This window comes from Protopterus annectens, chromosome 10.part0, assembly GCF_019279795.1.
Source record: "Protopterus annectens isolate FY-2018-M chromosome 10.part0, PAN1.0, whole genome shotgun sequence".
NCBI classification, from domain to species: domain Eukaryota; kingdom Metazoa; phylum Chordata; order Ceratodontiformes; family Protopteridae; genus Protopterus; species Protopterus annectens.
In genome coordinates, this window is record NC_056744.1 from 159234701 (window position 1) to 159248596 (window position 13896).

General features: G+C 35.7%; 1 protein-coding gene across 1 annotated transcript in view; it reads right to left on the reverse strand.

Annotated features, from left to right (window-relative positions):
* SDK2 (sidekick cell adhesion molecule 2) overlaps positions 1–13896 on the reverse strand; it is a 1526639-nt gene that overhangs the window by 689784 nt on the left and 822959 nt on the right. Inside the window, exons 11-13 of the mRNA XM_044085131.1 lie at positions 3491–3593; positions 1837–2013; positions 285–421 (exon numbers count right to left, since the gene is read on the reverse strand). Coding sequence (XP_043941066.1) covers positions 285–421; positions 1837–2013; positions 3491–3593 — 417 coding nt within the window. The remainder of the gene's footprint in view (positions 1–284; positions 422–1836; positions 2014–3490; positions 3594–13896) is intronic.

A 13896-nucleotide genomic window follows, 5' to 3' on the forward strand; every position in this document is an offset into this window, starting at 1 on the left:
ACAAAAGCCTATGGGTTGCAGAACGCCAGTTGTCACATGTCACTTCATTAGCATGTTTACTTCTCATCATGCCGAATCATAACATCTAGAAAGAATGTCCTACAAAATTCATACTGCTCTGAAGTGTGCAGTACACAGAAAAATATTAAGTATTGAGAATAATTTTCCACAACAGATACGGAATATATTACCTTTCTGTTTACACAGTTTGCAGCTATACATTTTACAAGACATCATTGCCCAGTATTAAAACACATACCAAGTCCTATCAACGAAGCACTTACTATTTTCAGAGACGTCCAAAATGTACCGAATAAGGTGGCTGTTTCCATCAAAAGGCGCTGACCAAGAGACATTAATGGCTCTTTTCTCTATGGTACTCAGAACTGCTGAAGGATTTCCTGGTGCATGGGGGAGCTCTCTGTCAAAAACAGAAGCAAAAATTATCAAGTATGTAACTACTGCAAACATACTAATATGTTCACATAATATACAGGCCTATCTCACCTCATGAAAACCATCATATGGTGTCAGGTCACTGCAATAAAATGCAGACTTTCTGGGTGATGCAGTAGGAAATAAATTAAGAAATGCTGTGTTGATCCAGTGACAGAAAACACAGAGACAGTGGAACAGTCAGTCAATCAGGAGTTACACATGAAGCCTTGCCTCCAAATAAAGGGCAAAGGACTTGTGCTAGATCAAAAGCTTAAATAATTGCAAAACTTATGCTGGGCCAGTTAAAGGCATTAACACATGTCTGTGCTCTAGTGTCTTTCTATTTTCTGCATGACGTAGCTGAATTTTCATCAAGGCTTTGCTTAACAGAATGCAGCAGCAACACAGAACCTGCTTCATAATGAACCAAATCTTAAATATATGTTCTCTTGTTTACTCCCTACTCCCTCACTATATTTATATTTTTCTGGAATCTGGTAGATGTATATCTTAATGGTTTCTACTGTTGGAGTTAGATAAACATTTTTTTGAATCTAGCGATTAATCTGCAACTCAATGAAATTTTACACAGAAAAGAAGGAAGTAACTTTTTTTCTACATCAAATGAATACATCATAATCCTTTATAGGGAATATAAGTAAGGAAATAATACTCTGACTGAATTAGAAGGAGACTACACTGAGGTCTGCCTAACAGAACAGACTATAAACAGTAACATACAAGAGCAGTGGCTAGATGAACAGATATTTCTGTCCATGGTGGCAAAAGTAGACATGAAGTGAAAAAGGACAGATTTACTACTGCCTTAAACATATCACTGTCCTTGATGGCAGGCTTCAGGATGGATGGTACTGTTACCAAGGTGTTGGTAGGTGACACCCTTAAAGACTTTGAGGGCATGAGCTGCTGGGAATAAACCACAGTATATCTAGAATAAATCTTTAATAAAGATGTGATATGCAGAAAATCAGTTCCAAAAACAGCTCTTTTTTTTTGGGACTCTGCATTAGACGAATTCCAGATTTAACTTCAAATGTTGGATATTCTAATATATAAACAATACAGATATGATGAAACCATCAATCAGTAACAATATCATACTACTGTAAATGAATAAAACAATAGTTTAGTTAATGCGCCTTATATTTCTTTTACAGTCACTTGTTGTTCTTTAGTAAATATTCCTCTCACACACATAGCAAAGGATTGGACTGTATAACAGGAAGCTTTCACCTGAACAGAAGACACCTGGGCTGTGCCTGCAAATAGTGTATTGTGATCAGTGTACTACATGCAAACTAAATAAAAAAAAAAAACAGTGATATACCATGTGCACGTTAATACTTTCCAAATGATCTTACAATATAGTTCACTTACCTGACCATAAGGTGTGCTGTGTGAGAAGCGTTCCCGCCAATTGATATTACTTTGCATGTGTAAGCGCCAATGTCACCTGACCAAGTCTGTGAGATATGCAGTGTCCCATCTGGCTCAACCTGCATGCGAGGGACTGCATCAACATTGAGCATGGCACTGTCTTTCTCCCACAAGAACCTGTGATTGGTTTAAAAATACAAGAAACATTTAACATAAACAGAACAACAAAAGTAATGCTCTCAGTTGTTTCTCAAGTCAGTTTTCAAGCAGTAATTAATACAGTTTGCTAAATGTTTGGCCAGAGACATCTCATATTGATAAAAATGTATTGGTTGGTATCAGCATTAACACTGCCATCCTATAAGCAGTGGTAGTGAAAGCAAATAAAGCATGCTGCTTATATGTGTGTATATATATATATATATACATAAATGTTAAGAATAAGAAAATAACTATATCAAACTGATCTGGAGAGAGGGAAAGAACAGTGGATGCAGAATAAAGAGAATGCTATACACAGAAGCCAAAAATTAAAGATAAAAGTTTCAGTTGAAAGGAGGGGAAATGTGTACCTGGGATCAACCTGGAGTATAGGCCACTAATAGTAGAAAAAAAAACTAATACAATGAAACTTTAACAGGTACGGCAATCATTTGTCCCCCTGCATTTCATTAGACATTAACTAGAGATGGGAAAGTATACTGGCACAAAAGGTTACCATCTCCTATAAATAAAAATAATGTTTATAATGTAGTCTGCTATGTTTCAGTACCATAATATCCCGAAACCAGTAAAACCACAGCAGTGGTGAAAAGGAGCTGCAATTCAACAACCGCTGAGACTGGAAATGAACATTCAGAGAATACTGTTGATTTTCAGAAATTTACAGGTGATGGGAGAGTGCACATTTAGGAAAGGGATGCACCATTTTAACTGATTTTTGAACTACAGATCTCCAAGAGCATGTTCACCCATCCCAGGGTCAACTCCCTTGTCACTTTATTCTGTGGCAATAAAACTTTGAAATTCAAGATACCAACAATTTCAGTGTAACACTCTCAGCAAAAATGTTACTCACCAGAATTGCACCAAAGGGTGTCATATCATATGAGCTACTGCATGTGCTATAGGGACAGAGGCACAATGCATCCATATGGGAGAGGGAAGGGATATTGTATACAGCAGAGATGTGCACTAATTTAGAGTTTTCTTACCAGCTATGTACTGCATCTTTTCTGAATGGCTTTTGTCTGAATAACTGAAATGTTATTAAACCATGGAACATTATGTGGGCAGCATAAAGTGGTATTATTATACTCCATAAAAGCCTACTTGATACAGCAGTTTCTCCAGTTATTTCATTATTTTATTTATGCCTGCCACAATCCTTTCAGCTTGAAGTCTCCTGTGGTTTTAAAAGAGAAAATAAACTGAATAAAAAGAAAAAAAAAAGGGAGACACAGTCTATCCTTTAATTCAGAATGCTTGAATTTATACAGCAGTGAACCAGCGTTCTCATTAAGTTTATCAAAAGTAGTAGCAAAGAATACACAGTATTTTTTAGACTGGAATAAGTGAGATGCATATAAATTTGACAAAAAAGCATCTCTTATCTGTATCTTCCCTCATACTTTCTATCCTCCCTAAGTACTACCTGACAGTGACACTGGGGTCATGGATCACTCCACAGCGCAAGGTTGCTTTGGTACCTTTGATGACACTTAGATCTTCAGGAGGATGCATAATCAAAGTTCGAGCTGAAAAAAGATAGGAAAAAAATAGTTGTCAGGGAAATGGTTACTGAGAATGGTTAATTATGCAATTGTTTTCACAGCTTCACAGATATGCAGCCTTAGTATGTGAATATGAAGGGAACATATTAGGAAAATTCTAATTTTACAGAGAATGAGCCTTGGTATATGAAATGTGGACACATTACATTAGCAAAATGCAAAATATGAATGACAAATACTTGCACTAACCAGCAAAAATTACACTGTGCATCTCACTGCTACCCATCCTCTCTTAATCACTCCAGTATAAGTTCTTTCTAAGACTTTTTTACGTGACTCAAGAATTTATGTTTGGCTGCAACAATAAACTCCAAAAATGCATGAACGATGAATTCCAAGGTATACTGCATAACTAGGCAAGAAAATCTTTCAACCTTGGTAACAGTAAAATATTTTCCAATTGTTCATGCTGCAACAAATACACAATTTACAAACATCTGTTACTCCTTGTTTTCTTCTTCTTTCTGGAAAGGCAGTACGATGTAAGACTTTATGCTCTGTTCTAAGGGTTGTTACAGTATTTGGTATGCTGAGAATTGTCTCTACATTAGTAAACTTGCTTGGCACAGTTGTTGTTTATTTGTAAGGTGAATCTGATGGATTTTTCCTAACAAAGATGGTTCACACTAAGTAATAGTAAGAACAGATTGGACAGAAAATGCTGCTGTTCAAAAGAAGCTATTATTTTTCAAATTATAAACAGCATCAGTATCAACCCCTACATTTTCCATTTTGTACATCAGGTCAGGGTGTCACATTAACACATTAATCACTTACAGCCAATGTTCATACTGCCAAGAGGCTAGCTTACCTCCTTAAAAAAAGGCAGATCGACTTTAAATAAGGGGGGGGGGGTCCCTGCAGTAAAGAAAAATATCCCTTGTGAACTGCAAGTTTGATTTTACTTTTTTCATTTATAATACAAAAAAAAATACTTCCTTTCTACTGTCGGTAGTTTTGCTGCCAACAACAAAATGCAAAAGATCTTATAGTAACTCTGTATTCTGTCAAGTAATACCCAGCAGGGAGAACAGGTCTGGCCAATACCAGACTGCCCAGCAGCCACAATGCCCTACATGTTTGGCATACGGCCTCAGAATACCTCTAGCTGTTTTGATATTGGTCAGTACTGTCTACCCAAAATCATATTATTTTGCTTAAAACATGGAGCATCTTTCCATTGGTCATGCCTAAGCCGTGTCCCACTGCTTGTACACTATGACAGAATGAACAGAAATCATATGGAAAGTTTAAGCTGTCAGTACAGTTTATTATCAGAATCAGGTTATATATTTTAGCAATTATATTTTTGGTATGGAAATCAGAGTTTGTCTGCCTTTGGTCAGTACCATGGTCTTAAGCAATTCATTTCATTTAACTTTAATGGAAATTTGGTTATCTACTGCATTAAATAACTGGATGCATAAACTGTGGATATTTACATTTTATTTTTTATCTGTAAGATTAATCGGTAGAATACATGTACAGCTGCTTTGTATTCATAAAAGATTTGTCCATCACTAAAAGCATATTTTAAGTGAGCACAAACCAGAGGGTACCTTGTACAGCTGTGTTAAGTTAAAAAAGCCATCACATTTATAAGTCTGCATTATTAGGAGGGTGCACCATGCTGCATCGTTAATGTGAATGTATCTCCTTTGTGTTCAAGACAAATCAATAGACTTAATGTGTACCTGTTGTATAAATACTGCAGATGGCTGAGTTACAAATAACTATATTTTGTATATGAAAACATTATGCACTAATGAATCTGCAGATGGTAGAAAACTAAATTGCAAACTTCTGTTAAAAGTTTTCATTTTTGCAGTATTAAAACACAAAGCAAGAAAACAAACAAACAAACAAAAATTCCTTTTGACCTACTGCATGGCTAACATACAATAAAAGTATAGAAACAAGCCAGCACTGGGGAGAAAAATAAATGTATTCAGCAGCTTAAATGAAAGAAATACTATAAAAAATGGTTTTGCTCAACTAAACGAGCTTCATTGGTGTAATAAAGAAACTTAAAAACATACATATAACCTGTTTGTAATCACATGATGCATCACATGATATAGGAGCCATATACAACAAATAAAAATAAAATAAATGCTATATTGCCATAAATGTAAGTACTCGGCATCAGATCTGTTCCATACTTACAAACCGATGCTATTAACATAGGTCAAATACCTAAAATAATATACTATATATATAATACATTTCATTTACCTTGCTGCAGTAAGCGCAATCACACATAAATACTTAAAATGCATTTTCTAATCCATTTTTTTTTCTTTTTCATCCAAAGTATATATGAGACCAGCATCAGCTCTATCAATGCCTATATGTCTGTGTTTCATGGTGAGGGTGCTATAGCTAACTATGATGTGGTAGGGGGGGTTGTCTATAGTTAATTGGATATGGAGTATCTCAAGACAGTCATACTGTTTGTCCAGTCTAGGGATGTACTTATCCTTAATGAAGATGGATATACCTCCTCCTTTGTTTTTTTCATGCTTAGTTTGTGGTCTGAACGTATGGAAGGCATTGTAACCCTGCATGGCCACCTTTGAATCATGTTTCTGTGACTGGACAGACATCAGCATCTTCTAAAGTAAAAAGTGCTTCCAGGGAGTGCAGTTTCTTATTTATACTCCTAGCATTAAGCAGCAGTACCCTGTGTTTATCTAGAGAGGATTTTGTTATGTCGGGAGGTTGGTTATTTTGACACTGCCTAAAACAGGCAAAATAAGGGTGGTTAATTATTTTGCCAGTATCTGACAACCTAAAGAAGACAGTGGCAGACCAACTCTAGCAAAGCAGAGTTGCCTGTCAATTTTCCTAGGCTGACAGATAGTGGACACCCTTGGACTGACACCGGAAACTAAGCCAACTGTTAAAGTCAACCATTTTGTGTTTGCATTGTAGCATCATCCTTGGCAAAGGTAGACTGCTGCTTAAGGCTATGCTTATACCTCCCTGTGACACATAATCTGAGAGCTCAGTCATGTCTCTCTTTATATAGTCCAGTGAGGCACATCTCAAGTCATTCATTCCCACAATGACTATGACAGAGTCTTACCGGTACTTGTAGTTGAGTGACTTGAATGCTTGAGTGACTTGATGGATCCTCCACCCGACACCTAACTGTTTCTTATCCAACCTGGTGAGGGAACATCAATGTGTCTCACAGTGGAGTTACGTATAACTAATATGTTAGGGTTTGTGGTGTTATGACTTACGGGCTCATTTGTTGAGACACTGGTGTGTGTGTTATGTGTTGTTGTTGTTTTCTGCATTATGTGTGTAAGTATTTTCCATTTGGGAGGTCTCTGATCTTTTGGTAAGTTACTAGTGAGAATCTCCACATTTGTGGGTTTATGTGTCATGTCCTTATTTAGTGAGGGACGAATGTGTGTGTGTGTGTGTGTGTGTGTGTGTGTGTGTGTGTGTGTGTGTGTGTGTGCGCTGACAACCTGTTTGGCATTCCATTTGTCCTTATCTGAGAGTCTTGCCTCCAATTTTATGGTGTAATTACATCTCTCACATAAATACTTGTTTGTTTCAGGATTAAGTGGTTGTTAGTATACATGAGACAACTGCTACATTGCCTCAGGATGCCCATGTTTATCAGGCTGGCCAGAGAGATGATGGGAAACTGCCTGTTCATGATAGCAGGCTCTTACTGTACATTTTATTAGGGAAGGGACTGGGTTAATGTGACAGGTCTGTGCTTGTAGCGCTGAGACTACTAGAAGGACCTATAATTTGTGTAGAGATGGTCAATAAGGCAACGGTACACATTTCACAAATGAGTTGCTCCTAGAGCAGCAGAAAAGATTGGAAGGGTTTCACTGACAGCTGTTTAGTGAAAAACTGAGCCTTATAGGCTTTTGCATATATACAGGGCACTGCATGAAGAGCAGCACTGCACAAATGTGAAGCTTAAATGCAAGCAAAGAGAAACAAGTTTTAAGCTAGCTACCAATCAGGAAAGCACACAATAAGCCTTCCACCAGTAATCCCCAAGTCAGACAGGTTAGATTAGCATACGTCTGCCCAAGGGTGCAGAAAAACACCTTCTTTATGTAGAATAGCTGATTTGGAGCCTGAGTGTAACAAGACAACATAAACTACCTGCAACAATCCTACAACTAACAGATAGAATGTAATACAGTGAAATTAACTACTTAAAGCAGCAGCAGGCAGTACAGTTGCAGTATATAAGAGAAGTTCAAAAAAATATTTAGAGCCCTTTTCTGTGTTTCCCAGTTCAGATAGACCAGCTAAACACCTACTGCCACTAGATGAATAATCCCAGTCCTCCTAATGTAAAAGCACAGTAAAGGAGTGTCCGGAGTGAAATGCTACCACAAACAAACTTAAAAAGACAAGAAATACTATCACAAACAAACGTAAAGATACAGATACAGCAGTGCAACTTAATAAGTTTATAAAAGTGTGATTACTCAATAAAAGTACCTTGCTTTGTATAAAACAGCCACCAGCCATTCAATTGTACAGAATTTAAAAAGGTACTAAAAACAAAATACACTGATTAATAATCCCTCTAGCTAATAAAATGACATGCAGAAATTTCAAGTGTTTCCCAAATCTAAACAGACCAGGCTACCTCCCAGGAACTAGATGGTAGATCCACTGACCTCTTAATGTAAAAACAAGTGTTTGCTAGAGTGTAAAATTCACTACTTTATCCAACAGTTAGCTAGATAATGAATTCAGAGCAAATAAATAAGTAGAACAGACAATTATGAGCCAAATGCACTTTTTCAATGTAAGTACAAGGAAAGGCAAACAAAATAATTCAAGATCTTCAACAGCAGTGTAGAAAGGGAGGATCTTATTAAGCTCAATTTACAGTAGGGGTGGGCAGCTTAAAATCACCAGCTTTAAAAAGCAGATCAACAAAGGAGAAGGTAGATTGGAAAAACTAACAAGGAATCACCAGCAGTACTTTAGTTTATGCAGGCTTGAAATCTTTTTAGAAAAGACAAAGGCCCAGCAATTCACTGTGTATTTAAGTATCACTCGACAGACAATTTAACCAATGAAAAAACACGTAAAATGTACAGTCTAGATAATTTAACTAACTACCTCTCACATAGAACAAAAACACCAGGCCAAGCAGGTTTCTTAAAAAAACAAACAAACAAAACAAACAAAAAAAAACAGAAAACAAAATGGAGCAGGTAAAGCAGAATGCAGCTCTATCAGCAAGTCACAGACAAAAAATATAGGTTTACTTTCCTCACCCAGCAGGGAATCACCAGTAGTGCTTTAGTTTATGCAAGCTTGAAATCTTTTTAGAAAAGACAAAGGGCCAGCAATTAACTGAGTATTTAAGTATCATCTAATGGCACTCACATTATCAAAATGTTTCTGTTTAAACATGTGTTGACTACCCCACAGAAAAAGTGCCACATACACTCTGTACCAGATAAGCTATATGTGTGGTGTCACATTTGATATGATATAATAGCCATTCTGTAGTGTTTTCTGGATGTAAAAACATCTGTTTTGACCACACATGCTAAATTCACAATTCCCCCCCAAAAATTACCTTTGAATAAACTGACCTAAAATGTTCCGTTAAACTTCAGACTCTTCCCTAGCTAATTAGGAATTACTCTTTTGGAATATTACAACAGGGACCAATGTTTACTAATAACATGTTTGATTTTGAATACATTTGTAGCAAAAGTATGGTAAATCAATACTAAATCTGAGCTGAGTGCTTCACTCAGGTTTTGACTGTACTGCTGCCCATCGGTTATAGACATAAATGAAGCTTCTCCCCTTGCATGAGGAGAGATACTCCCTAAATAAATATAAACATAAATTTGGATTCCAGGTCTTAAGATACCCTATTGAATCCCATATCTAAAAAACAAATGCATGTAACTCTGACAAACTGATCTTTGTGAATATGACTGATTACATATCTAGAATGGCAACTATCATTTTTCTAAAAAAAGCATTTTTGAAGAATGATTTCCTAGACAGTCATTTGTATTAATGACTCAACATCTTTGCTGCAAAGATACAATTGCCTTTCAGCTTGCACATCAGAGATTACTTGTACAAATTCAGTGACGTACTGCAGCCTAGATCTAACATCCACAAAAAGAAGTTATAGGCATATACTAAGAAACTCAGATATGTCTTCCATAAGGGAACATTTACCAGATACAATAGGCATTCCTGGATGCAACTCAAAACATTGGTGCACCTTAGGTTACACATACAAGAGGCATAGGATCATCCACAAGCAATTCTTGCATCAAGTCAAAAGAATTTATCTTATATTCAAAAGGGGATGTGGGGGGTGAGTCCCCCCCACCCAATATGGTTGCATTGTTTTTGAATACCTTTGCCATGAGTACTTTTGATTATATCATGTTTCATTTGTTTTGAATTGGATTAAAGTCATGGGCTTTCGGACATTTGCTTGAGTTCTCTTTTAATGAAATGGGCATTCAGTCAGTTGTCTACTGCCCATAAATAGATAGACAGATAGATAGATAGATAGACAGATAGATAGATAGATAGATAGAGATAGATAAATACATAGATATATATGATTTTTTTAATTAAAAAAAGAAGCTCAGTGTTCATTCCTCCATCACCCTTTTGTGAGAGCATTTGCAATTTTTAAAGACTTGCATTTTATTAAAAGCATGTTTAACAACTGCTATAGATATAATTATCTCACAAAATGGCTAGGAATATCTTTGAAAAACTGAAATCACAGCAGGATGTTGTACTCACACAAGCAGGCAAAATGGGGTGTTGTTTGGGACTGGCTTTTGTATGATGGGAAGCTCTTAAACAACTTAATGATGGTAGATTTTATATGAAGTTATATATTGTGCTAGACTTTATATGAAGTTATCTAATGTTTGACTAAATATTTCATACAACGAATACAAGAACTTTTAAAATATATATACTAACTCTATAGTCATACAACGATGTCGAAAAGTGAAAATACAGAACCCAGAGAATAACTGCCAGTGCTTATATACAAACCACATCAGCAGTGATTATGTATAGGTCACCCCAAGCACCAACTAAAGCTTCTTAATTAAAATCTAAGTGTTTCTATTTCTGTATTACAACAATACATCCAGCTATAGCTCATTCAGTGCAACAGGCTTTCAAACAAATTGTATTTCAGTGAAACTTACTTTGAACAATTTGCACCGACCGATCCCTCATTCAATGGATTTGTCTTTAGATAACATTGTATGTAAGTACCTCAATATATTGCTAACTACAATTTCTGAATTTCTGTTTATTTTGGTATCATAGAGGTACGCTGCACCCCATTTATCCACAGCAGTGTCTCAAAAATACCCACACTCTTCAGTACTAGGGGTGCCATTCATTAGTGTCAGTGACTCCCCGACAACAGTGACGAATGTCAATACTCGATTGTGTCATGTCCCAGAAATAAAAACAGAAGTTATATACATGTTTTTTTTTCTTTTCATGAATGATAAAAGATTATTATCTTCAGTACCCCATAAAATAGTTGCAACCACTCATCCCTGTTGAACACGAAGAAGTGCATGGTTACTTTCTTTGACTGAATATGCATCTTTATAACTAGAGAGCCAAATGCAGACTGAGACAAGTGCTTAACACACGTCTAGAGGTTATTAGTTCACTGTATTTCTGCAAGGATGTCATCAAGTGTCCATAGCTGGATCATTTACTGATGTTTTATACTGAAAATTTCAATGTTCTTCATACAGGGCAAAACTTTATAAGGCAAGAAATTGTAGAGGTCCACTAGTAAATGAAGACTTTTTTTTACAGCAAATGTGACTAGGTTTGAACCTGATCTATTGTTAGTGTGTGAGTGGTTTCCAAGTGTCTGCATGAATTTCATCTTGGTACTCCAGTTTTTTTTTCTCACATCTCAAAGGCATGCCCATTGACTGGTTACAATAATATGTTTGTGTGTATGGGCCACAGTTAAAAGATGTGCAAGGATCATTCCACTTACTTAGTCTATAAATTATAATAATTTAATAAAAGAAACATAACTTTTGTCATAATAAAAGATGAAATACAATGACAGAAGTACATCAGTACATGGAAAAAACACATGAATACACACAAAGAGACCATGAATGGTAATACAAACATCGGTTGTTGTTGTTAAAATAACAAATCATATAGATTACATTTTATAACTTAGAAAAGTTAAGTACTCAGAAACATAATAAATATAATTTCTACATGATTCTCATTCAAAGGCAAAATATTAGGTATCCATTTTGCATCAACAAATCATAATGAAGTATTTATGACCAGAAAAGAAGACAAATTAAGGTGATAAAAAAGAAAAAGAGTCAGAGGAAAACTTAAATGATAGTTAAGATGTTAAGCCATGTTATTCACTGTTTAGTTTGGTTTAACAAGAGCTTGGAACACATAAATAAAATTGTACAACTTTTATCTTCTTAGAGAAACTGTCCTGAGCCGCTTTGAAAGATAACTAATCTCTTTCAGTCTTCTTTGACACTATTGCTGAATTACAAGTTGGTGTTTAATCTAATGAATAATTGTAATACTGTCAGTCTTCAATAAATTGCAATATTTTGTGAACACATTTTCAGCTGATCATCTATAAAGTCCTTTATCACTGCACCCAAACTGCAAAATTCTGCTGGAAATAAATTTACAACTGATTTCTGAAGTTACTTTTCTGGTAGAATTTTTGATAACCATGCTGCTTTAATTTTTGAATGATGCTTATACGTACTGAACAATGAAAATCAGATGCAAAACTAGCAAAAGTTCTCAATACTATGATATTACACAACATTTAAGTTTGAGAAATGTCAACACATTAATTTAACACTCAAAGTATCTCTATGTAATACATCATGACTCCAATTACTCGTCGATGTCATCATGTGATGTTTTCTGCTGCCTGTTATTTGTGAGATGACATCATACAAATGCAATTTATGCAAAACACATTTTACTCCTTCTTGATGCAGTTCATGTTCAGTGCATCATTTAAATGTCTTAAAAATAATTACATGTTTGTTACCAGCCAAATTATGAGATAAATCCCTTCTGTGGGTCCTCATTGCAATGCAGAAAAAAAATCTGATGTCCTAAGACCCCTATCCAAGCAACCCTGCCACCTCTTGATCCTGCCATGTGGAGCTGTTTGCTGCCATTGTTCATAATGTAACAGACTCACCACTTGACTTATGAACTTATTGTTCCTCAAGAGAATAGGCAGATATTAATGCATTAGATGAGCATTTCTGCAAAGAACGATACTATTTATTGTGAAATTTAGGGAAAGCAACATACATCTATTCAGTATGTTTTTATTCATCAGTTTTAAGTCACTGTAGTATAGAAGTTTTTATGCATTTACAACCTGCTGCTGAGTAAGGAATTTATTCTGCACCCTAGTGAAACATTCATTCCACAGAGTCTGTCTTCTGAAACAGCATTTAAAGATGCATCTCATCACTGATTAACTAATATAGCTGCTTTTATTCATGTTCAGAACTGTGGTTTCAAGCCACAGTTTTTGGCTAAGGTGTGACTAAGGTAGTGATTGAATAGTGGCAACTTACATTTAAAAAGACCAAATCCTTAAGGGAGTAGCTCAAAAGTCAGTTGTGACACAGGATGGAGAGTGAACCTTCAGAAGTTCCAAAGTTTTTGCATTAGATCCCTTCAGATCTTTAAAATAGTTCACCTCGAATAAGTATTCATTTAAAGAAGCGTCATTCAGATTAGTACTTTCATCTTACAGACTTCATCAGATCACAGACCCACAGCAGTCAAAATGCCACACACACACACACACACACACACACACACACACACACACACACACACACACACACACACACACACACACACACACACACACACCTGCATAACTGTATATTTTTGTAAATAATTGTGAAACTATCAATATTCATTATTTATACAACTCTAACTAATAGTACCAAGTTAATGCATGCTCTGACCAGACTATGTATTTTCAATTGTTTGCCTTTTATATTCTTGTATTAAACAGTGGCATTATGCTTTCCAGTTTAAGTAATTTAAACTGTGACATTATGTTTTCCTCTTTCAATAGTCTGCATATATTACAAGACAAAGAAAATAAAAAAGAATGGTGGTGGGGGAGATCCCAGTTTTACTCTTTGATCAGTTCCCTTCACCTATTTGTAGTAAAGCTGTTACCCATTTT